This window comes from Sphaerodactylus townsendi, linkage group LG06 (assembly GCF_021028975.2).
Source record: "Sphaerodactylus townsendi isolate TG3544 linkage group LG06, MPM_Stown_v2.3, whole genome shotgun sequence".
NCBI classification, from domain to species: domain Eukaryota; kingdom Metazoa; phylum Chordata; class Lepidosauria; order Squamata; family Sphaerodactylidae; genus Sphaerodactylus; species Sphaerodactylus townsendi.
In genome coordinates, this window is record NC_059430.1 from 45,697,580 (window position 1) to 45,722,059 (window position 24,480).

The 24,480-nt window shown below is 39.9% G+C and overlaps 1 protein-coding gene across 6 annotated transcripts; it reads right to left on the reverse strand.

The window, feature by feature from the left end:
- Positions 1-3,794: 3,794 nt before the first annotated feature.
- On the reverse strand, positions 3,795-24,480 carry TMPO (thymopoietin). Of its 6 annotated transcripts, none has more exons than XM_048499786.1 (9): positions 24,049-24,480; positions 16,732-16,858; positions 14,071-14,229; positions 12,818-12,918; positions 8,699-8,818; positions 8,494-8,589; positions 7,978-8,085; positions 7,177-7,271; positions 3,795-5,248 (listed from the first exon to the last, which is right to left on the reverse strand). In XM_048499786.1, the coding sequence occupies exons 1-9, from the start codon at positions 24,298-24,300 to the stop codon at positions 4,954-4,956; spliced, it is 1,353 nt and encodes a 450-aa protein (XP_048355743.1). In that variant the 5' UTR covers positions 24,301-24,480; the 3' UTR covers positions 3,795-4,953. The 6 variants fall into 6 exon arrangements, with proteins under 6 accessions (XP_048355743.1, XP_048355742.1, XP_048355746.1 ...); XM_048499785.1 differs by having other exon boundaries at positions 7,978-8,088; positions 24,049-24,479; XM_048499789.1 differs by lacking the exon at positions 24,049-24,480 and adding an exon at positions 23,607-23,835 and having other exon boundaries at positions 7,978-8,088.

The window sequence follows — 24,480 nt, forward strand, 5'->3', positions numbered from 1 at the left end:
CAGCTTGTGAAGTGTCAAAAGGAGTGAAAGGTGAAAAGAAGCCTCTTCTGCTTTGGGGTGGAAGTGTTAAGACATGAACTTGTCCATTTGACATCCGTCCATCATCACAAACGGGTCCAGAATTGGACACCCTAGCTGTGAGGTAATCAGTCAGAACAGAGATGTCTTCAAAGACCATTCTGCTCCCTGGATAGATTGATGGCTTAGCCAGTCTACTTGAACATTCAGAGTGCCTTTCACATGTTCTGCTTTTTATAGAGTTCAGATTGGTTTTGACCCATTTCAGAATCCTGGACACCTTTGAATGTACTTTTGAAGATCTAGACCTCCCCCTAATTGTTTATGTACATCTTTGCTGATACATTGTCCATTCAAATCAGGGCTGAAGTGTTGGACTGCCAAGAAAACAGCATGGGTTTCCAAGATGTTGACTGACAGTTTGACTTCCAAGCTGGACCATAGGCCTTGGTCAGGTTGATTTTCCAGGATGGCCCCGCATCCCAGAAGGCTGGCATCTGTGAACACCAGCACTTGTTTTGACTTGTAGAATTATCTTTCCCTTATGCAGGCACTTCATGTTGGCCTATCATCTTAAGATGCGTTTTACTTCAGCTGGGACTCTGACTGTTCTACCTTGTTCATTATATCCAACTGAAACAGTCTCAGAAACCATGTTGAGGATAAGTGAAAGTGGCTCCACTGAATGGCCTCTGTGGGAGAGATTAGTAGCCCCATGAGTTGGCTAGAAGTGATAGGATGAATCCCTCAAAGATGAGAATGTTTAGATAGGCCTTCATGAAGTCTAAAGATGCCATGACATTCCCAGGCTTCATGGCCTCAACTATGGAGCGTATGGTTTCCATTCTGAACCTTTGTAGTCAAAGGAACTTGTTGAAGGATTTCAAATCCAAAATAATCTCCAGTCCCCAGTGCGTTTAGGAATTGTAAAGAACAGGGAATAAATTCGCTGTTTGTTTTTTCTGTAACAGGTACTGGCTCTATCACCCTGATTTCAAGAGGGTGATTGATTGCCATTTGAATGTGAGAGATCTTGATATGGATGTTGTCTGATATGGATGTTGAGGTGGTATCCAAGCAAACTCTATTGAGCATCCTTTGAATACTATCTGCAGCAACCAGGCGTTGGCTTGATATGGAGAAGGCAACATCCCACTGGAATCAGGGCGTAGTCATGGTTTAGGTGACTTGGTATCTCTGAGCTTCTCTATTTGTTTGGAGGAGTGCTTTTAATTTGTGTTCCTTCAAAAGGCTGAAAGATGACCATCTGGATCTCCTGCCATACTTGGGCGCTTTTGGTAACAAGTGCTGGGTGTGAAAGGAAAAATTCCTTATGTGTCTATCAGACATAATGTACCTAAGCACGGGCTTCTTTTTGTCTCAAGTCTTGACCAGGACTTTGTCAAAGGTGCTACTAAAAAGCATACTCCCGTCGAATGAATGTGTTTGAAGATTCACTGTTTAAGCATGTAGCCCAGGGGTAGGGAACCTGCGGCTCTCCAGATGTTCAGGAACTACAATTCCCATCAGCCCCTACCAGCATGGCCAATTGGAAGTGAGCACCTGGTTTGCTAAGGCATTTGCAATCTCAGATAAAGAAAGATCAAGATTGGTAGCCATAGATCAACTTCTCCTCCATAACTCTGTCCAAGCCCCTTTTAAAGCTATCCAGGTTAGTGGCCATCACCACCTCCTGTGGCAGCATATTCCAAACACCAATCATGTGTTGCGTGAACAAATGTTTCCTTTTATTAGTCCTAATATCCTTCTGCTCAGTGAGAAAAAAGGTTCTACTGTACATGGCATTGGTCGGGCTGCACCTGGAGTACTGTCTGCTATTCTGGAGGCTTCACTCCAAAAGGATGTAGATAGAATGGAGCTGGTGCAGAGAAGGGTGGTAAGGATGACTGGGCCCTGGGGATCAAACCCTATGAGAAAAGGTTTAGGGATTTTTAGTCTGGAAAAGAGAAGGTTGAAGAGGGATACGATGAATTTCTTTGTATTTGAAAGGCTATCACTTGGAGGATGGCAGGAGAGAGAAGACTTGCAATAATGGGTATAAATTACAGCCGTAAAGGTACTAGTACTGGAATCACTTACTAGGGGAGAGGTGAGCTTCTTCTCACGGGCAGTCTTTAAGCAGCAGCTGGATGAACACTTGCTAGGGATGCTTTAAGCTGATTCAGCAATGAGCAGGGGATTGGACTAAAATGGCCTGTATAGCCCTTCCCAACTCTGATTCTATGAGAGTCTCCTCAGGAGTAAGCTATGTGAGGTCAGGACTGGAAGTGGCCAGGAGAGAAAGGATAAAGGGCTGCAATGTAAGAAAAGCTATTGGCTGGAACAGGTATAGAATAGCCAGTAAGGCTTGGTGTCCCTGCAGTTCAGACTAACTGGAGCCTCACTGGGACTTGGGAGCCATATTCCTGCCCACTGATATAGCAACTCCCGGGTTTAACCCTGCAGGAAGAGATACAGACAGCTGGCCTCATTACTATTCAATAATGGAATGAACTACCTCCGAGTTTGGTGGAGTCTCCTTCTTTGGAGGTTTTTAAGGAGAGGGTGGATGGCTACCTTTCAGGAATGCTTTATGTGTTCCTGCATTACAGGGGATTAGACTTGATGGCCCTTGCAGCCTCTTCCAACTCTATGATTCTACTGAAATAGGAGTGATAACAGCATGAATTAGCTGTGGCATCTCTGCAATCCCCTGCTGTTGGCTGTACATGCTGAACAATGGGAAAGATGGGATACCTCAGTGTGGGATGTGTGTGACACTTGCTATACTCTTAAATAAACCCAAGTGCCATGTTTTTTTTGCTAAATTAGTTGTTTTTGCTTGATAGGAAACTACTACATATTTCATGTTTACCCAATTTTTTTCCTCCCCACTCCAATCTGTTTTCCAGGTCTTCAAAAGTTCTGGAAATTGTATTGGTCCACCTTGGAGAAAGAAAGTACACAGACAACTATGGTGCTTATAGATTATCTCCAGGGAAAAAGATGATGAATGCAACCTTGTTTTCTTCCAGTGCCACAGCTGCCCTTTAGTTTAAAATGGACTGTACAAGACTAGTTCAACTGCCCCATTTCATTGTTATCAAGTATACAAACCACCTACCCCAGTTTCATTTGGCATGCTGCTGTAGATAGTACTTTTGTTTGACCTTTGGAACTGATTCAAACATCAATTTTTATACCTGAACATTTTAATACTATTTTCTATTGTCCTCCAAGATAAACTGAGGAACACGACGACATCTATTTCAGGCTGCTGCATACACGTATCCTTTTTATGAGATTGAGACCAACAGACCCAAATTGTCTCATATCCAGAAGGTAAACATGTTTTCAGATTTAATGCTGTGGTGCTCCTTTCAGCCCTTCCTTGCTCTTAAATCACTCCAGATTTTATTGCACATTTGTGAATTGGAAAAAGTTGTAGCTTTGTGCAGATATAGCCTTTACTCAATTCAGCAACTTACTCTAAACTAATTCCCAGTACCACCTTCAAATACAGAGTATTCATCATTACAGTGTTTTTGTTAAAATATATTCTAAAAACTAAAGAATATGTTAAGGTTATCATCCAAAAGAAAAAGGAACCTAGAGGACTGACACAAATACAGAATTGTTTTCTTTAAGAAGCCAAGAAGGCTACCACTGTCACATAATACTGTGTAGTAAGTTATATAGTAAGTAACTAGTATGACAGAAGAGATTCTACTTAAATACTTGACTTTATTAATGCCACTTTTTGATGAGACTAGCACTTATGGTTAAAAATAAGTTTATTGCAATTTTGTATAGAATAAGCAGTAATATTAAGATCCCATCTGTGCTGTAAATTGATACATTTTGTATTTAATAGTCCACACTCACTAAAAATGAATTATTTGCTTGATAATGCAACTGAAACAAATTATGGCAGATTAAAATAACTGCATGTGTAAGCAGCAATTTTTAACTTAAGTTTATCACATTAAGCATAACAATGCCCTCTTCATACCATAAGAATGAAACATTGTGGAATATAAACATCCATGATGCTTCAAAAATGACAAAATATCATTTAAAATGACATTTAAATGTAATATGAGATTGATCTATGTAGAAATAGTCGGTTTTGCTTCAGAAGATAATCTTTTCAGACTGGTAAGACTTATGTGCAGTTAAGATTTAGTACTTTAATCCTTCAGTAAAAAAATCAATGTATTTTAATGTAAGCTTTATTCCACACAATTTTACTAATAAATAAGTTTCTCTAGAAGGACACCTATTTATCAATTAGGTCAGTAATTATGAGATTAAGCACTAAAATAGGAAAGGATGATAAAAATTGAGGTTAATTTCAAATGGAGTTACTACAGTTGAAACTAAGACAGAAATGCATACAATAGGTTTACAGTTGTTAAAATGTTACAGTATTCTACAAAATGCCAGATTTTTCCTTAAAACTATTACGCACTAAACCTAGCTGCACAGTTTAGCAAAATGCATCTCCCTTTATTATCTTAGCCCCCTCCCCCCAGAACAATATGCCAAGTAAAGAAAATTTCAGTACAGCATCTTTTTAGTATGAAATAAAAACATTTAAACACATCTTCACATTTTACTATCACTCTTGTTCAGTTGAGCTTCCAAAGCTTGCAAAAACAAATGTATAATCTCAAACAAATGTAACGACGTCCACATTAAAAAAATAAATCCTACAAATAGTTCCAGAGATCTAAAAATATTACTCATGGCACAAAGTGATCTCCTAATTCTGAACAAAAGTTAGTGATGTCCACTTACATTGTCTTATTGTTTTGTTCAATTTCTCACGTTGCTATCATTATCTGTATGCAGTCTCTGAATAGATGAGGAAAGGTCTGACAAGATCTCTACAGTTAAAAATAGGAGACCAGGTTGTGTATGCCTTATAAACACTCAATCGGTAGTTGCCTTAGAGTTACTTGTTTTCATGAACTGGGAAAATGGATTTCCTTGGTTGGTTTCCATAGACTGATAGACAAAAAACAGGAAGACTGAAACAATAACAAAAAGCACAATTTTTATCCACACAGGGATGGAGCGTTTTTTAACCGCTGGCTGTTCTGCCTTGACATCTGCGGAGGTACCATACTTCGGGATATATTTTGATGAATAGGTTTCTTCCAATCTGAAGTCACCAATCTCTAGAGGTCGACCAGCAGCTCCTTTGATCGGTCTGCGACAGCTAGCACTGTTAATTAAGAAGTAATGATATGAGTCATTCCATACTTCCAATATTTGACATTTTGAGGGAAGATGAATTGTTCGGGTTCACTATATCTAGCCAAGTAACACCTTATTAGAAGTTAGATACTTCCCAAGCTTTATTGTTCACATTCAGATGTCTTCAGTTACAGCCAAAACAAAGATGATTTGGGTCTTCCCCAACTAATAGCTTCCTAGTTTTTGATGCCAATTTGCCATGATAGCAAAATGCAAGTAACTTTGTTGGGGGAAAGGAAATACAAACCAGGAAATTAAACTGGAATTAAATTATGGTTTAGAATTCTGGTTCATGGAGAAGAAATAACACTTTATCTGGGTACCTGAATTTCAGTAACAAAGCACACTGTATCTTGATTCAAGGCTCTTGAAACTAGAAAAGCTTCAGGTGTTCTGCATGTGGGGGAGGGTCCTGGCTAGGCATGTACTTACATAGGTATGTTGTGATGTGTGAAGACAAAATGTTTTGCATTATGCACTTAGAAAGGTATTTCAGTGAATGTACACTCATTTTATATCCCAATCAAATAAATAACACAGAATATGTTAGATTCCTACATCTCTGCATGTTAACTTGCAACCCAGCCTTGGCACAAAAATCAAGAGTAAAAAATCATTTCTAAAACTTGCTTTTTTCATTGTATGTAAACCAAGATATAATTATTCCCTCTTTATATCCTATGCATCTGCAGTGAAGCAGTAAGGTACCTATCCAAAGATATTTAGTTTAGACAGACAAATATACTAATTGCATAGAATAACTGTTAATTGCACAAAAGCAGATTCTATATTTCTCTTTTACTGAAGTACAAGTAGGCAACTTCTATAGGCTTGAAATATCTACATTTCTCACTTTAGAACTACTCAACACCATAGTTTACATGCTGCAATTTTTACTAGCAAATTCAAGATTTCAGTGCTGATCAGGGGACTGAGAGCAGCTGAGTAAATGGTGAATCGCCAAAACCGCATTGCTTATCCATTACAGATGAGGTATTGTTGTTCTTAGAATTAAGAGTCGTTAAATTGCTTTCAGATATGTCAATACATAGTATTAGAGAAGATCTACATGTAAAGCTGATAATTTTGTGGCAACAATTCCTAGCTTGTTTTTTTCAATCATGAATCAGAGTCCCCAAATCCAAATGGGACGCTGAAGGGGAGGTCTCTGTCTTTTTTCCCCAATCAGAAATGCCCCAAGGGAGTCCCTATTTGCCCCACCAGGACAAAAATACAAGTAACCACATCTGTACTTGGATGTATGTGCCCTAAAGGAACAAATAACAGCTTCAATTATTGTTTCAGACTGGGGAAGTGGCTTAACCTCATCTAATTTCACAGTTCCAATTGGAACTAGGACCCTCTTTTGAAATTTGTTGAGAGGGAATGGAACCCCATTCACAGAACTCCCAAGAGGCTTATGTCTTTCCCCATATTTAGCCTTTCCTTCCACCAAAGAATACAGACTTTCTTTTTCAATATATGTGTGTATGTTAAACAAGGAAACTAATGTCACAAAGGCTTTTGATATGTATGCAATAAATGCCAAAGATTAATTAGACAGTCCCAATGGAATGGTATTTGTGTATGTGCCAGGACTGAGATATTCACAATCACCTGTGAAACACCTCATTTATTCCCTCCCTTACACACACGTGTGCGAGGTACGTTCAAGGGAAAATAAGAGCCTTCATATACCAAAAGCCAGTATCTGGAAAGTTATTGGACAACATGGGAAAAAAGACACACTTTCTACATCTAGATATCCTCAGCACCGCTTTAGAACACCAACTATGAAAGCTACCAATTCTATTAATACCAATTAAAACAAAGTCCATTGCAGAAAGTTGTGCTTTAAGGTTTCTTGTCACAAAACACAACTGCATCCAGAAATACCTAATTCCTGTAGGTGTCGATGCTTCATAAGGGAACATTTCTTTCAGAATATCTCTCTCTAATCTTCGTTCCTCAGTAGGATTTTTTTCCATCAGCTGTAAGAGAAATTAGATAATAAAAATATAATCTATAAATATGTAAAACTATAGTAAAAAGAGAGTGTATGTTCCTGTGTGATTCAAAAAAAGAATGTATAAACAGTAAAATGAAAGAAGGATCTCTCCTGTAGTTTAGCTGTTGATTGAAGTTTGGTTACTTTGCTCTGTTTGGCCATATGTTGTGTCTGAGTATTTTCTGTACCATCCTGTTCTTTCAGCAAGATGTATGGTGATCTGTAACTAATACTCTAACCTGATTAAACACTGCTATCATCTCCATTGTAACTGCACTGAATATCCCGATATGGTGGAACCCAGCATCATGAGTAATTTGACATAAACTTTGTCAATTTCCAGTATTTGTGGTTAAGAGAACAGCTGACATGCATGGTTTGGAAGGCTGTTTTATGCAGGTGTAATACAGGGATGAATAAAATAAATCTGTAATGCTGGCTTGAATGTACAGAATTTGTTCAAGATTCACAGTTGATGCAGCCAGAAAGTAACAAAGTAATCAATCTTTTAGAATCCCTATATTGTAAAATCTCTATTTCTCTATCATATTCAAAGGTGACATACAGAATAAACTGTAGCATAAATCCAGGAAAACAAATCTATGAGCATATCTCCGAGTTTATAGCCAAGCATTAACTAGTTAAGAGATACCCTCCTCCCCTTTCTACAAACAATCTAAGTCATTTACTTCAATTGTCAATGGTTTCTTTGGTGTTCTTCTGGGCAACTTTGAGAAGTCACTGATTGACAGTACAGGATCTGCATGCTTGACATTTCCAGGCACCCTATTGACAACCTGCTGAAATTCAAATTATTCAAACTCAGAATTAACAACAGAAACAGCAATTTAGAAAACCCATTCAAGAAAGCTTTATATTTCGGAAGCCAATCTTCAGAAATTTTGGCAGCTATTTTAATACAGCATTAATGTATTGTAAGAAGATCAGATAAAAAATCTAATCATTGTAGTCACCACAAGCTAAAGCAACATTTGGTGCTTACAAGGAAAGTGGCCAGAGATCTAGCTCAATATTTCTCCTGCTGCTTTTACCTGCAATTAGTTCACACCAGATGAGCAACAGCACAAAATTCTTTAAAAAAGAAGCACCCATTATTATTTTTGCAAAAACAAAGAGCTAATGGAGCTTTTTCCAGGAGGAAGAAAATGACAGAATACCACCGCTCGCAAACTCAATATATTTACTAGGGTCTCGTTGCTTGAAGCCACTACAGTTTCAGCTATGGGAGTACTCTCTGACATGACTGCATCATGTACAGGCAACAGTACTGCAGTTTCAACCTGTTTGTTTAAAAAACAAAAACATAAACAAAAATAAATATACAGCAATTACTGGGGTCCTCAGAATGAGGAAAATAAATATCTAGATTGCAAATTAGCCTTGCATCACCCTTTTCCTTGTTGCTCTTCTGGATACTGTTGCAGATTCCCTAGAAAATGCCTGCAGAAGTCCACTTTTTGAAGCTCCACTTCTCCAGAATGTCTCAGTAACTCCATCGTCAGAATAGTTCTAATTAAGCATCAAACAATTAGCAAGTACATGAAAGTTGTATCCCTACAGTAAATTGGTATATTCAAATGCCACAATACTAATTCCCAGGCTAGATTTAGAAATATGCCACTTTACTCCTTAAAACGGCACATCAGATTAGAAAGCCATCAAAAAGGTATTCTTTCATCACCTGCCATAAAGGGCAACACTACTGCTGTCACAAAAAGACCACAATGAAATTGTCTTAATCAAGATGTAACTGACAATGTGGAAGTTCAGCAGAAACCAACAATCTCTGTTACTGTAAAAGGGTAAGCACAGACATCTGCAGAAAGTTGAAGCTGCCCTAGACAAGTATATGATACAGCTTACAAAGGTGTAAAGAGGAAAGGTCTTCTTAGCTTGACTGGGAGACCCCATGGGAACCCTATGAATGCTGTTTTGAGTTCCATGATGGGAAAGGGTAAAAGTAATGAAAAATATGAGCTTGTTCTTAGTCATCCGAGAACTGAATACAAAGCATTTATATCCAACAGTGAAAAACTAGATGAGAATTACTTACTAATACAAAACAGTTCGGAATGTTTGATATATCAAGGCCCAAAGACATTTTTTTATAATCCCCTCTCAGATGAGCAACTTTTCATACAATTGTTGCAGTAAGATTAAATTAGGAAACAGGATTAATATTTTTTCTTTCAGAGTTCTGTAAGCTACATGTTCTCAGTGAGTAAAAACATTCTTAGCTCCCCAGGAAGGAAGTCAGATTTTAGTGTAAAACAAAAGTGCTGTAAAAAACAGGTCCAGCTTTTTTTGGATGAGCATTTTTAGTAGTCACTTGCATTTAGAGGCTCGGCTGCTTCAATTTACAGATGAGGTATAAAACCAGGGTATAAACTAAGGCCGTTTCCGCATGGCCTCTAAGCACCCCCACGCCGGCAAGAATTCTGCCGGCGTGGGGGTGGAGGCCCGCTCGCACGAGCTGCCTCTTCCCCCTTCCCTCTCCCACTTACCTCGTCCCTGTCGTCGTCCTGCTGGCCTCCTAAGCCCCGCCCACGCTGCCCTCCGACCTCCAGGGGTCGGAGGACAGCGAGGGGAAGACAGGAAGAGCCAGCAGAGCGGCACGATAACGAGGCGTGAGAGAGTGAATGGAAAGCTGCGTATGTTCCCAGCGGATTGCTGTTTGCACAGCGCCCGCCCGGAAGAATGCTGTCCCCTCAAAAAACAACCCTTTAAAGGAGTTGTTTTTTTAAAGAAGCTGACCTGGCAGCTGCCCTGAGGGAGGGGAAGGGCAGCCAGGTCGGCGCTGCTGTGTTTCAGAAGCGCCGCCTGTGCGAACGGCGGCCTGGGGGCGGCGTTTTTACCGCCCCCAAGCCGCCGTTTTTGGCCCATGCGGAAACGGCCTAACATGTTATTTCATCAGAAAAGCTGAATGCTTTGCAGGAATACAGAACTCATTGTAGAAGGATCAGAAAACATCTTGCATACTTCAGACAATATCATTATTAGTTGTAACAATACATACCTAATAGGAAGGTGGAGAACTTTAGAAATTTAAACCCAGTTCATGGAGTATGTGATGGATAAACTGATGCCATTGTTTTTACAAACCTATTTTAGCTTGCTAGTGACAGTTAACTATTATAGAGATGAGGATATACCAAAATAAGCCTCCAGAGATAAATAATTTTAAATGCTACTGAGACATTCTGAAAACATGGCTATTAGAAGTTATCTATCTTATATTGAAGTCAATAAATTTAAACTTCAAATGCCAAGTATCTAATTTCACATTCTTCATAGAGTAGTCTGGAGCTGCTGGAGAGTCATGTAGACTTAAGGAAACAGGACAGAGTTGTTATTTGGCGCCGCTAGCCTTGCAGGAAGATAACTGCAAGAATAACCCATGAAGTTAATCTCTAATGCACAGAGCATCCCTTCCCCAGCTTCTTGGCCTTTTAAGGGACCTTTATGTTCTACTTAGTGTTAGACATATATTTTAGTACAGCTTTTTATATTCAGAGTATAGGTTGGCACTGTCTTCTTTGCATAAGGCCCAAGCCTCAGCACTTCCCAAGACCATATGATTCTTTAGAAGGAACAAATGGTCTCAAGACCATGGCATGAAACTCTCTAATCACATGGGAGGAGACCTGTCCCTCCCGACATCTGTGGTCTATTTTTTGTTTTATATTGTTTTCATATGTTATTGTACTATTTGATATAATTACTTAAATAAAGCATAAAAAAAAACTCTGACTCCCGCACTTTGTTTTTTAGTATCCATCCTTATTAAGTTCTAGAAAACTAAAACATTGTCTGGCCTTAAAAGGTATTACAAGGATTTAATTTTAGGATTCTTCTTTGGATTAACACAGGTACCTTCAACTATAATAAAAATGAATAAAGAAGTTAATCAGCAGCAGTATTTTCAATTGCTTTAAAATCCAAGTGCACGGTTCAATTTCAAAACACGTTTCAATTTCAAAACATGTTTCAATTTCAAAACAAAATGTTTAATATATTTGAGATTTATTTTCAAAATAAACAGTTTAGTTTTATTTTCAGCCAACCTAGTTATTAACTGTTCCTATGACTCAAACTTCAATGTATGGGAGTTCTCTTCGAACAAAGTCTTTTGTGATCTTACTTCAAAAATCAGATCTCAAGACCAGTAATAAGAATTAAAGAGTTTCTATTTGCCAAAATCCAAAAGGATAATTCTAATTGTATATCTCCAATCCTGCTTTTAAGAATGTTTCATCATATGCCCATTTTAATCACAAAACATGAATTCTCAGGAATCTATTAAAAAGTATTCCAAAATACAGCAAGTTGGGGGAAGATGGGCAGAGTCATGTTATTTAGATCATAAATCTGACGCTTATCTAAAAAAAATACTATCAAACAAGGATCCTAATCGATAGTGGTATTTTATTGCTTCCAAGAGTATGACAAAGTGTTCAACATAAATTGATAGTAGATGGGCCACAAAGCTGATTCCAAAACAGAAGCACATTTAGTAAATTGATAAGGGTGGCCGGGGGGTGGGGGGGGTAGAGACAGACTTCTAGTTTCATGGACTGCAGAGAAAGCATGTTCCCACTTCCAACAAGTTGTCTAAACCTGCAACCTATTCAGGTAGTGACAGTATTATTCTGTTGCACCTCTAGGCCTAGTTTCCAACTGTTTTATATTCTCCCCACTCACTGACAATTTCTTATGAGCCTTCACCCGTGCAACCCAAACACCTTGGCCGTTTCTGCACAGCCAAATAACAGCACCCTAGGGACGGGAAAAACACCGTCCCTAGGGTGCTGTTTGCACAGGAGGCACTGCTGCATCGTAGCAGCACCATCCTCCCCCCTCCAAGCGGCACGAAGACACTGCTTTCAAACCTCGCTTGTTGAGCAAGGTTTTTGAAAAGCGGCATCTTCCCACCAGCGCGGTGCGAACTGCACCGGCGTGAGGGTGCCGCTTTTGGCCCCTCCAGTGTCTGTGAGGGACTTATCTTGCTTGCCTAAGCAGCTCCAGGCGGCAGGAATGACACGTCCACGCTGCCCTGTGACCCCCGAGGGTCGGAGGGCAGCATGGGCATGTCTTTCCAGCCGCCCGGAGCTGCAGAGGAAGGCAAGGTAAGTCCCTCGCAGACACGGGCAGCTCCATGCGGAGCAGCCCTTGCAGGCAGCAGCAGCATCAGGACTGCCCGCGTGGGACTATGTGAATGGTCCCGAAGCTCCATGGGCTTCACCAAAGCTGGTGGGAAGCCCCTGTCTCTGGCCATGCAGAAAAGGCCTCAGTTAGACAAGACCATATGATATGAAAGTTTATGCAGAAGCATCAAGTTCAACAGGATTTGCTCCTAAGTATGCGTGCAGAGGGCATATGATGCAATAATCTTCCTGAAATTATGCAGATTTGGGTCAGTGCTAGTACAAAAGACAAGTCAGGTTCTTGAGCTACATTCTCAGTTTCGTTAGGCTCACTGGTAAGACAATGGTTTCAATATAATCATACCTGGTTGTGCTCTGCAATTCTTCGTTGCTTAAGTGTTACTGGAACTTTTGTTTTGCCCTTCAGTGGTTCTCTCTTCTCAAGTCTGAGTTCTATCTTGGGATCTGTGAACAAATATCAATTTAGTCTTTTTGCAACAAAAAATTCTAGTATTAAAAACACCAAAACAATGTTTAAGCAAAAATGTGCTTTTTAAAAGCAAAAACAGAGAAGCATTAAAAAAGATATCCCCAACACATAACATGAAGTGCTGCAGCCTTTATACCATATCATTCTGTGGCATATATGCACAGGGTCTCAGAGGGGACATTAGGCAGAAAATATAGATTACCATCATAAAGCAGATTTCACTTACTTCTGCTTGGTGTCATGTAATCATCTGGTACATTAAATGCAAACATATTGCGATTCCAGCAATGTGATATTTGTGAATATTAAATACGAATATCAGAGAGAAAATCTTGCAAATACAGCTACAGTGTGCATTCAATAATGATTCTAAAATGTGACTAACTAATGACAACTGAATGTTGTCCCTGAGCCAACAGACAATGCTAGCTATCAAACCTATTCTTCTAATTTTGGTTAAACACCTCACAAACAGCTTTCAAAGATAGTGGCTTCATTGAGCCACTCCCTTTGCAGCTTTGTGTATGTAGTAAGGAATGGACCACACCTGTCTGTCCATGTATACCATGGAGCATCTACATTAGGAAGCCCTAAGCCCGTACAGGTGTACAAGTGTCTGTTTGTATACACAATCAGAACCTTTTTTGCAACATCCCAAACTCTATACACAAAGCAGTCTTACACACTTTACAATATGCTATATGAGCTCTGACTGACTGAATATGACTAACTGAATCAACTCTTGTCCAAGTAAATAAATTATATTTAAAAAGAGAAACAGCTAGGTATTGGAACATCTGCAGTAGATAATTTAAGAATTAGTGTTCTAGTCCAGACTGGACTCTTAATAAACAGTCACAAATCTGGATTGCTGAAAACACTGGTACCATTCCAATGGTGAAATTGCTGGGAACTGTCTTGAGTCACCAGGACTACATGCCATCCATCATAAGCATACATAAAACACTTAACATGGAATCCAAGTTCTCATATATGCACTCCTCAACCTTATGTTCCAAGTTCCCAGTAAGTTTTCCCCAAACAATGGACAGTAAGAACAGAATACCAAGTAAAAACTGAATAGATCCTAGATGTCACATCCATTCACATCTCGACTTTATTTTTACCTTCTTCATTGTCACTGTATAGATCAGAATCATTATTTCCATTTTGCTTGTTGTTCTCTGCAGAAGAAGAAATGGTTGGTGTAGGTATCAAAGACCTTAGCTCTTGGGTCTGTTCTTTCAGCTTCAATAGTTTCTTCTCATAAAGCTTCCTTGTAGTAGCTGCAATCAGGATGCAAAAATGGTTATATTATAGTAAACAAGACGTTCATATATGGGAGTGGAAAGTTCTGGGATCCTGCATACCCACATTTATTCAGCAAACCTAACAGGTAATGATAAGCAGCATTCTGACATCTATGTACTTCAGTTGTTTCCAGCAAAGATCTCCACTGTGGGAATCAGGCTAAAACTTGAATTTGTAAATCATGTTGTTACATAGAAAGAAACTTCAAGGGGAAAAATGACCATTAAATTTGGAGAAACTTCAGGCATAGCAAGATTACAAGTGAAGGAAACCTTGACATAGATAGCCAAAAAACAAATTAAAGAGGCAGGAAGGGGGAGGGGAAGGCAGGAGATGGCCAAGACAGGTTCTTGAAAGCTTTCAGGTTCATGTTTGCTTCATGCAGCTATGGAACAACAGAAGGGGCCTGGGGAACCTGAATGGACCAGTAAATCTAGAAAGTAGCAAGTGTTGTTCTTGTAGCTAAGAATAAATTTTTAAAGGTGAGTGGGGGGAATCCAATGCCTAATGTAAAAATAATTTAAGCTTCCTTAAATTCAATTAAAGGAAAATGAAGGTTCAATTAAAGGAGAATGAAATTAGCATATTCAGACATTTTCACCAAAGGATAATTCTCTTATACATACATTGGAAATTAGTGAAGTTGCACCTCAAAGTCAGGAAAAGAATGCTTTAATGCAGCAGCTCCTAAATATACCTGCATACCTTGTAATATCTAAGCAGTCAGAAATTGCTTCAAGTCAAATTTAACAAGGGCTAGAAAAGAACACTATCAAGCACTATCTAGTAACTTCTGATTTACTACCTGCTATTATCCAACAACTGCCATTTTCCTATTAGAGGAAGAGCAGCATTTGGCTTCTCTTTATTCTCAAAATGATGCAGCTGGCCTCCACTCGGGCCAGGGCCTTTACGGCTCTGGCCCCTGCCTGGTGGAACACTCTACCACCAGCTGTCCGGGCCCTGCGGGACCTTGGAGAGTTCCGTAGGGCCTGCAAGACCGAATTGTTACACCAGGCCTTCGGAGAGACCAGTCGCTGAGGGTGCCCTGCTTTCATCCTCCCCCCTGCTGTATAGGGTCCCTAACATCATCGGGACCCACCATTCTTCTTGGGAGGGTTGCATATGGGTTCGTGGGATACTGTTTTAGAAGATAAATTTTAAACTTTTATATGTTTATGTTTATACATGCTTTTATATTGTTCACCGCCCTGAGCCCTTTGGGGATAGGGCGGTATACTAAATCAAATAAAAAATAAAAAAATAAAAACCTCTCATTCTGGGAGAAAGGGCTAAAATCACTAAGCAGTCTGGGGAATCAGTTGGAGAGGAAGATGATCTTCTTGTTTCATTGCCAATCCCTTCAAATTGATAAAAAACCCCATAAATATAGCAATCAAAAGCAAACCAATTAGACAAGCACTACGGTATATTAAACTGGCAGCTCCCCCCCCCCATAAAATCCCTAACTTTGATGCAAGTTGAGGTACAAGTGACAAAATACTTTAGAGGTGAGCAGACAAGAAATTACAGTTTTATTTCCATAGCAAAGGTGGGAAGGTGTTGTTATAGTTAAATGTCATGAGTATCATCATTCTGGGAAAATTGAAATAATACTCCTAATATATAATAAAAATGGCATTTGAGGCACTCTCTAGCTGGAATTCAAAGGGCCAATGAAAGAAAAAAAAAGGAAGGACCTATTTGCCTATCACCTGTTAGTCATTTCCTGGTTCCTTTACACTTTAAGTGACTATTATTTTTCATGGGATGATCTGAAATCCAGAAGTCAAGACTAACCCACAGAAAATAGCTGCCCTTTAAAATTATTTAACAGGTGATTGCAACCTGACTGTCCCTCTGGATTGTGAATGCCAAATCTACTGGTTTTATTTCTTATGGCTACTCCAGGTTTGCATCCCAGGTATCTCTGAATGTTTTCTGGCACTTTGCCAGCACACTTTGCCTCAGCCCCTAACACTGAAAGAATGGCAGAGAAGTCATTGGGCCAACAGACATGCTCCTCTCAAATCTTGCAAAGCTCGGCACAAAAAAATAATGCTGGATTCAGAAATTACATCATGAAGAAGAATTTGAATTTATACCCTTCCCCCTTTCTCTCCTGCAAGGAGATTCAAAGGGGCTTACGAACTCCATTCCCACCCTCTCCCCACAACAGACACCTTGTGAGGTAGGCGGAGTTGAGAGAATTTTGAAGAACTGTGACTGGCCCAAGGTCACCCAGCAGGCTTTGTGTGTAAAAGTGGTGAATCAAACCCAGTTCTCCAGATTAGAGTCCACTGGCTCTTACAGCAGCAGTACTGATAGTCTGATCCAACCCCTGAAATACCATGCATTTTCCAAATCAGTGATATTTGATGCACACCCCTACATTCCTACAATTTTCTAACATTTCTCCTTGTCTTCAGAGTTTCAGTACATATCATTCATGAGATGTTTTACCAGGAATAACCTACCGACAATAGGACCAGGGTTCACGCCATATCTCATAAGCTGTTCTTTGAGTTCTTCATTACCGAGTTCTGTTACATCAACATCCTCCTTTTCATCTGGCCGCGGTTTGTCTGTTTTCTTTGTTGCTTTCTGTGAAGAGACAGCCAGCCAAAATTTTACCTCAGCTGAAAAACATATACCAATATATTATGCCAACAGCAACATTATTTAATCCTCAGAAGCAACATCTTTCATATGTCTAGATCCATTGGCTACCTCTCTTTAAAAAAAGATAGTGGGAGTCACTGAATCCAGTTTCTAAACAATATTACATGTGTTTCTACATTATTATACTTTACAACAGCATCTCGCATATTATTACAAAGGGTAAAGGCTTCCTACCCTCCAGCTCCACTAAATACTAAAATACCAGTTATCCCTTATTTCCTTCTCTCGCTTCTGCCTTCTTTCATGTTTCTTCTTATATCAGGAACAGCCTGTCCCACTTCAAAGAACTAGACTATCAGCCCCTTCTTTTGCACATTTTCTGCAGCTAGTTAACAATTCTCCATCCAGGCCATGAAGTTTCTTGGCTGAGACCCATTGCATGTTTCTGTATTTTGCAACAACAATAAAAATTAACAGACACAGCTGCTTGTATGGAAGGTACCCTGGATGCAGGAGTGCATGATTTGTTAAACAGTTTAGAAAGACATTGTCACCAAACTTAGAGAAGAAAGCAAGCAATATTGTAGCCAGAGGGACAGATAATAATATTTTGTTTTTAATATAGTTTTGATAGATATATAATGTTAGTAGAATTTAGGCTTTATTTTGATTTTCTGTAAGGTTTTCCTTCTTGCTGTAAAATGCATTACTAAGTCACAAGCTTGCTGAAACAAAAATATTAGATTATGCTAAAGGTGGATGCAGACAGTAAATGAATCAGGCAAACCCTTTCTGCATTTTTACATAGCCCCAAGTAATTGTCACACACACCCAGGACAACTATCAGGAGGTGTTTCCTCACCAAAGATAAGTCCTGGATGTCTCGGAAGAATGGACCTTGATGGCCCTGTATTGTCATTGTATAATTCAATCTATGATGTAACCTCTACAATTTACTATAAGAAATCTGTATTTTTCTTGTGTTCAGTGTGCTTTTTGCCAGGCTTGGCCATGCGCCTTGCCTGGTGCTGACCGAGCTGCTGAATTCACTTCTTACTGAACGAAACTCTGTTCGACCGCATTAAAACTTTATTTTATTTTTCAATTTGAATTTTGTGGCTACAATTTTATTTGCTGCCAAGCTGAACTCACTGAAATCGCTATTAAAGTTGCCCAGTGGCAGTGGGTAACAATATCTCTGGCCTCTACCTCACAACTCAAGAAAGTTCAAATACATTGCTTACTGTTACACTTTAAGGAGCAGACTGAATTCCAGGTCGTTAAAGCTATTTATATGGTACCTTTTTGAAGGTATACTTAGGAATCAAAACAACAAAAGCAATGTTTAAATCAGTGGTTCCCAAACTTATTTGGCCTACCGCCCCCTTTCCAGAAAAAATATTACTTAGCGCCCCCTGGTAATTAATTTTTTTAAATTTTAATAGCAATTAAACAGAAAGATATATGTATTAATGTTTCTACCTGTGGCCATCACCGCCCCCCTGGATTGCTGCAGCACCCACTAGGGGGTGGTGGCGCCCACTTTGGGAATCACTGGTTTAAACCATGCTCTGAAAGCACAGGAACAAAAATCAGAAGAGTTTATTTATTTATTAAATTTATAGGCTGCCTCATCCCCGAAGGGCTCGAGGCGGCTCACAACATGGCTGTTTCCAACAGCAATTTAATACAGCATAAAAACTGAACCCATGAAATTAACACTTGAAAAAACTAAAGCAGGATATAATTTGTTTACAAGAGACCCATATCAGAACAATGGGTATAAAATATTTGAATCAGAAATCTTTACATGAAGAATTCATTTCAGCAAGTGTTAAAAAGAAAAATGGAGTGGTGTTGTATATCACACCATATTTTGATCTTATACCGATAATAGTTGAGATAGATCAAGGTAGATATGTGGGGGGGGGAGGGTTAAAACGATGGTTTTAAGGATTTATGCAACCCATGAAGGCGAATTAGGTTTCTATAAACAATTTTGAAAGAAATCTCTCATATGAAAGTTGGGTGTGTGATGGGCCTTGGAATAGTGCGAACTGCGACAAATGGATAGAACTTTGGGAAAAACCTTTTACAGTAAACAAGATAAATAGTCTCTAGACCAACTGCAATCAAGATGAAGTTGCTGATACAAAACACGTTTGTCAGTGTTGCCTGAAATTGCTGCAGCTAAGCCTTATAAAGATGTTTCAAGCCTTTGCTACAATTAGCTTATTTAACAAGTTGAAAAATAGTGGTAGTGGTCTACCCATTAAAATTTACCTTTCTTTTTAAAATTTCTCCCAAGACCAGCACAGTGCTACCAGGGCTTAGGGGAACACCCCCCCCCCCCCACTACTATCAATATAGAAAATATTTTTTTTTAATTTCCAACAGCACACTTCATCCTCTCTGCTACTTGCTGGGATTAAGGATTTTCAGTTTACTGTTGTCCTCAATTTTAAGTCAAATAATTTCACTTCTGAATTCATGTACTTAAACTATTACACACTATGACTCTCATAACTTTTGGAAAAGAGTAAGGAGCAAGTCAAGCTGAATTGGGAATTGAAAAGTACAAACATCTACCTTTCCAACAAATATTGTATTAACACATTCCACACAGCCAGTCAGGAGATGTCTTGCAGGTGGCGGGGGGGGGGGGTGCTCTTTAAAGTGCTCTCAAAAACACCTTGATGCATCTTGGGCATCTTGAGCAGAATTAAGGCATCTGGAGGAAAAAACTGAGAGGAATTCCTTCCCAAGTTTGTTATACAGACCATTGAGAGTTTTTTTTTTAAAAAAAAACTTCAGGAAACTGACAAAGAAAAATGGCTCTGGATTTTCCAGTGCACAGGAAAAGACGACATTCATTCTCAGCAATTCAAAGAGCAATTCTCACATATATGCCTTGCAGTATAGTTTGTAGGAAGCAAAAACCTAAAAATACAGTACAACTCCATCACATACTTCTGAATGTAAAGAAAAGCAATGTCAAAGTAGTGACAAGACTTTATTTCTATTTTGGCCCACAAATGATTAACTTTAGGTGAACATTGTAGCAGACAACTTCTGTTATACTGGTGGTTTGGGAGTCATCACAATGTAGCTCTACTCCACACCTTCAAAGTCACAGCAGAAACCATAGCTCAAGCCATGGGTTACAACTTTCCCAGAACGTGGGACATTGGGTTCCTCATGTAAACTGTGTCACTTGTAAAGATGCTGAACTGTACTTGATTCCACAGGGCCAGCATTAAGCAAAGAGGTGTTAAATGTAAACATATTTAGATTTTCTTCCCCACTGTCTGAGGTCCTTTTCACTCACTTTGTATTCTGGTAATCACATTCTTCAGTGAAAAACTTTCTATGTCTAAACATTCATTGGTTCATAACATTAACATGAATGACTTACCACTACAATGTTAGGCAAGGCAAGCAGTTTCATAGCTGAGATTATAATGCTTTCCAGGTGATTATCCTTAGGAATTATGCAAGAGTGCACATGTGGGTTTTACTAATTTATAAACTGGGGTTTGAGGATAAAACAACAGTAATCCTAATAAAAAGGCAAGTTATAAAATCACCTAATTAGTTCCCGTTTTGACCTGCACAGCCATAATTATTACTTATGCGTTCTGCTTTCATACTTACTCCTTTCATACCTTCATACTTACTCCTGCACCTATAACCCCGACCCCAATTTGGGCATTAAAATCACAACATAGTACATAACTTAGCATTTGCTCGGTGGTGGGACAGGGTTTCTAAAGTACCCACCAAGAGATCCCAGATATTTCCCTTTTCTTGTGCTTTTGGATAGTATGTACATATTTATGCACACAAAGTTACCAAAATGGAAACCTTGAATAATATAGTCTGATATTGATTAAAACATTTTTAAACTAGAATCTCAGTTTTTAAATCAACATTTATCTTACTTGCAAGAATTGAAAAGGCCCATTAACCCTGCAATACTGCAGCATCTCCTTGCATATGATGAAACGGGCATTGTAATAACTGACCTAATGCAAAGCTAAACATAACACACTTGACATATGACAATGACCTGCTTCAACAAGAGTTCAATTTTGTTGCAAATAGATGACTGGATAGCCACATCTACAGAATATCATGCATAATCTTTTGAGTGTGCTAAAATTAGTGTGCCAATAGTTCTCAGTGTTTGATTTTTTAAAAACCATGTAAACATTTTAAAATGGCCAACATTATTCCAATATAACAACTTGCACATAAAGTTCTTGTTTGAACACTGGAAGCATATTTGTTCTCCCTCCCCATTAAATTTCAGATCAAGTATTTGTTGCTATTGTGCCATAAAACAATATGGTACTTAAAATTGTTTACTAAATAAGAATCAAAGTACACATGATATCAAAGTACACATGATATCAGTTTACATTCAATTTAGGGACTCAGATAATATTCCAGAACCGATTTTAGTTTTTCCAGGAAGTTCACATTATTCACTACTCATGCACCCAGAAACAGCTTCTTATTGTAGCAAATACAACCAACACAGTAGTTCTAAATACAGCATCTTTCTAATCCAATGAATTTGGAAGTATGTGTAAATTACAGCTATTCCAAGGTGACTGGAGGCAGCACTGCAGCTGACCTGCCCCTCTGTTCCAAAGGGGGCTTTCTGGCAGCATAGGAAGGCAAAGAACAAACACAAAAAAAGCCTCTTTACTGTTGGAAAGCCCCTTTGGGCTTAATGTACTTATGCCACTGAAAAGGTGGTATAAGTTGAAAGCCCCGGGCGGCCGTCAGAATAACAGGGCAAGGGCCAGGTGGAATCCGACTAGTGTCAGTCCCCCTCCCCCCACCATAACAGTGGTGTTCAGCAGGCACACTAAGGGATGCTGGTGCGGCTTTCAGCACCACGATTCACCCCTCTGCTGGGGAAGTGCCCTAGGGAGGACAAATCCACTGGCACAGCCATGTGCGGCTTGCAGCAGTATATTTGCACTCCCCCACTTGAATGGGGCTATCAGTAAGGCACTGCAACATTTTCAAACAACCATTTATACATTATTGTTTCATCATTCATTATTGTCTATACCAGCAAGACAAATCTGTATGTGTTGTACACATGTTACATCCAAAACACAAACTGTTTTGGGATCCTGCTTATTTTCTAACTTTACTGTATTCCTAAACATGCGGATGGATTTTCATGGAAGTACTTTACTACTAGTATCTTTCTGGCATTCACAACTATTAAATAGCTGCACTGTTCTATTGGGCAGTAAAAATTATATCCATACACATAGCCTTGAGAGAGTGACTTTCACATATTATTACTATCAGCTAAAAACCAGCAAAATGTAGAGAATGAAAGAAAATTCTCAGTTCTATTTGATTTCAATGCATGTGTTTATACAACAACTTGATCACATTTTTTACTTTTTATTCTAACACCCACTCCCTATTATCCTAAACTACATTTGCACCAAACACAGGTTAACAAAAACAGAGCAGCATTCAGATTATTATCCCCAGATCACTCAAAATTTAAACAAGCTATATAATGTGAGCATTTTTCCAAAACCAAAAATCAAAGATCCATCAAAGCTACCCCACATCCTGAGATGCTTATAAAAAGTGTGCATTCATTATACAATGTACCAACAGTAAAAACTAAGGGCACTTCCACATGCCTTCCTTATTTTGTCCAAGTTCCCTTCTAACCACTGTCCTCCATGTCACTGTTCATACTCCCTCTTTTCTCTTACCCTTACTCTTCTTTAAGGCTCCACTGCTGCTCCAGACACCCAAGCAGGTACAATGCAGGTAATACAACAAACACTGAATGAAGAATCAATAAGACAACCAGACCTCCTGGTTAATATTTTCTTGTTCTCACACTTTACAGTGTATTTTCCCACTACTATAACTAGTGTTGGCAACTGTCTTAAAAAATAAAACACCATCCATCATTCCAAAAGACTTGGAGAGCATGATATTTGGAAAGAAATAACCCATATAACACAAGGTGCAGCTGGTACTTCCATTTCAGTTTTGTACTAACAACTAATCTTGTTCAGCTGCTCTTTCATCAGTTGTCAAATTTTGTGTAGAAACAAATGTCAAAACCACAAACCTTCACTACAGGAGACGAGTCAAGAATCAATGTTTGTATCCTTTTCACACATCAGTCAGCTCAACCTTCAAACTCACATTCTCATATTTACACATCTATCAATCTCAGCTGTTCATATTTTCATTTGGTGATCCATGATTTTTTATGCTGAGAACAAAGTCCCATTTTGAACACTTTCAGGTTTCAGGAACAAAAAAGATGAACATAAGAATACTCCAAAAAGCAATGTCTTGCAATAAAGTATTCTGTGGTACTATTACCAAGAGTTTTATCTTTAAAGCGGGTTTTTTTCCAAGTTTCAACAGGGAAGCAGATGTCACCTTAAGCTAAGACAGCAACAATTACATAAAGCAAACCGTACAATGACGGGTAACATCAAACTGGTTAGAGGAAGGAAAATAAACACATCCCATTAACGCATTCTGAATTACTTTTTTAAAAGCCTATGTCTCCACAAGCACCTGTTCAACAGCCCACAGCGAGGAGCTTCCAACCTGCCAGTCCAAGCTTCACTTTCAGAACTGACAGACGGTAGCCAATGCTTCTTGAACTAAGCATGCCACTGAATGGGAGGGGGGGTGTCATTCGCAAATGAAGGCTCACAGGATTTGCAGATCTGGTTGGCGATGGGCCTTCCACGTGGAGGCGGAGATCGGTCCACGGATAAATTACTACGAGGTCCCGTTCCGAGCGCAGGGCCAACTGCAACATCGTGCCTGACAGTTTGAAGTTATGCATAAGAAAAACCCGTCTGCTTGGGAAGAAGTTTGGGAACGGTGCTCTTCAATGTCACCAGGCTGGGTCCAGCGACCAGCGCGGGGCCACTTTCAACCCCAAGAGCTTCCTGCCCCATGAAAGCAACCCCCGAAGCTGCCTCCACGCGCAAGCACCGTCTCCTCCCCGCCCCCCACCATGACAAAACATGGCGCCGCCCCCCTACTAGAAAGCGGGAAAATCCTGCCGCCCCCTTGACGCTGGCAGGATGCTACCCTCCGTGCACGGCCTGCGCCCTCCCAGACAAGAAACGAGATGCAGCGGCGCTCACCCGGCCCACGGCCCCGGCGCCTCCCGCTCTATTCCTGACGACGAGCGGCGGCGTCTCTCGCTCCTCATCGCTGGAGAAATCGGGCTGCGGGGGCACCCCCGGCGCGTTGCGGGCGGTGAGATGCTGAAGGTAGAGCTGCACATAGACGTCTTTGCGCTGCTCGCCGCCCGGCAGGCTCACATTGTTGGCGATCAGCTCGCTCTTCAGCTTCTCTTTGGTCAGCACCGACGGGTCCGCCAGGAACTCAGGCATCGCCAGGCTCCGTCGTCGCCGCCCTCCCAGGAGACCGCGAAGAGGGACGCGCCAACAAAGAGGAGGAGGAGGAGGAGAAGGGGGGTGGAGGAAAGAAGAGGAGGGGTGGGAGAGGGGAGGAACAACCTGCCCAGCGCCCGACTCCTGCCCAGCGCGCACAACGAGCCGCTTGGTCCGCTC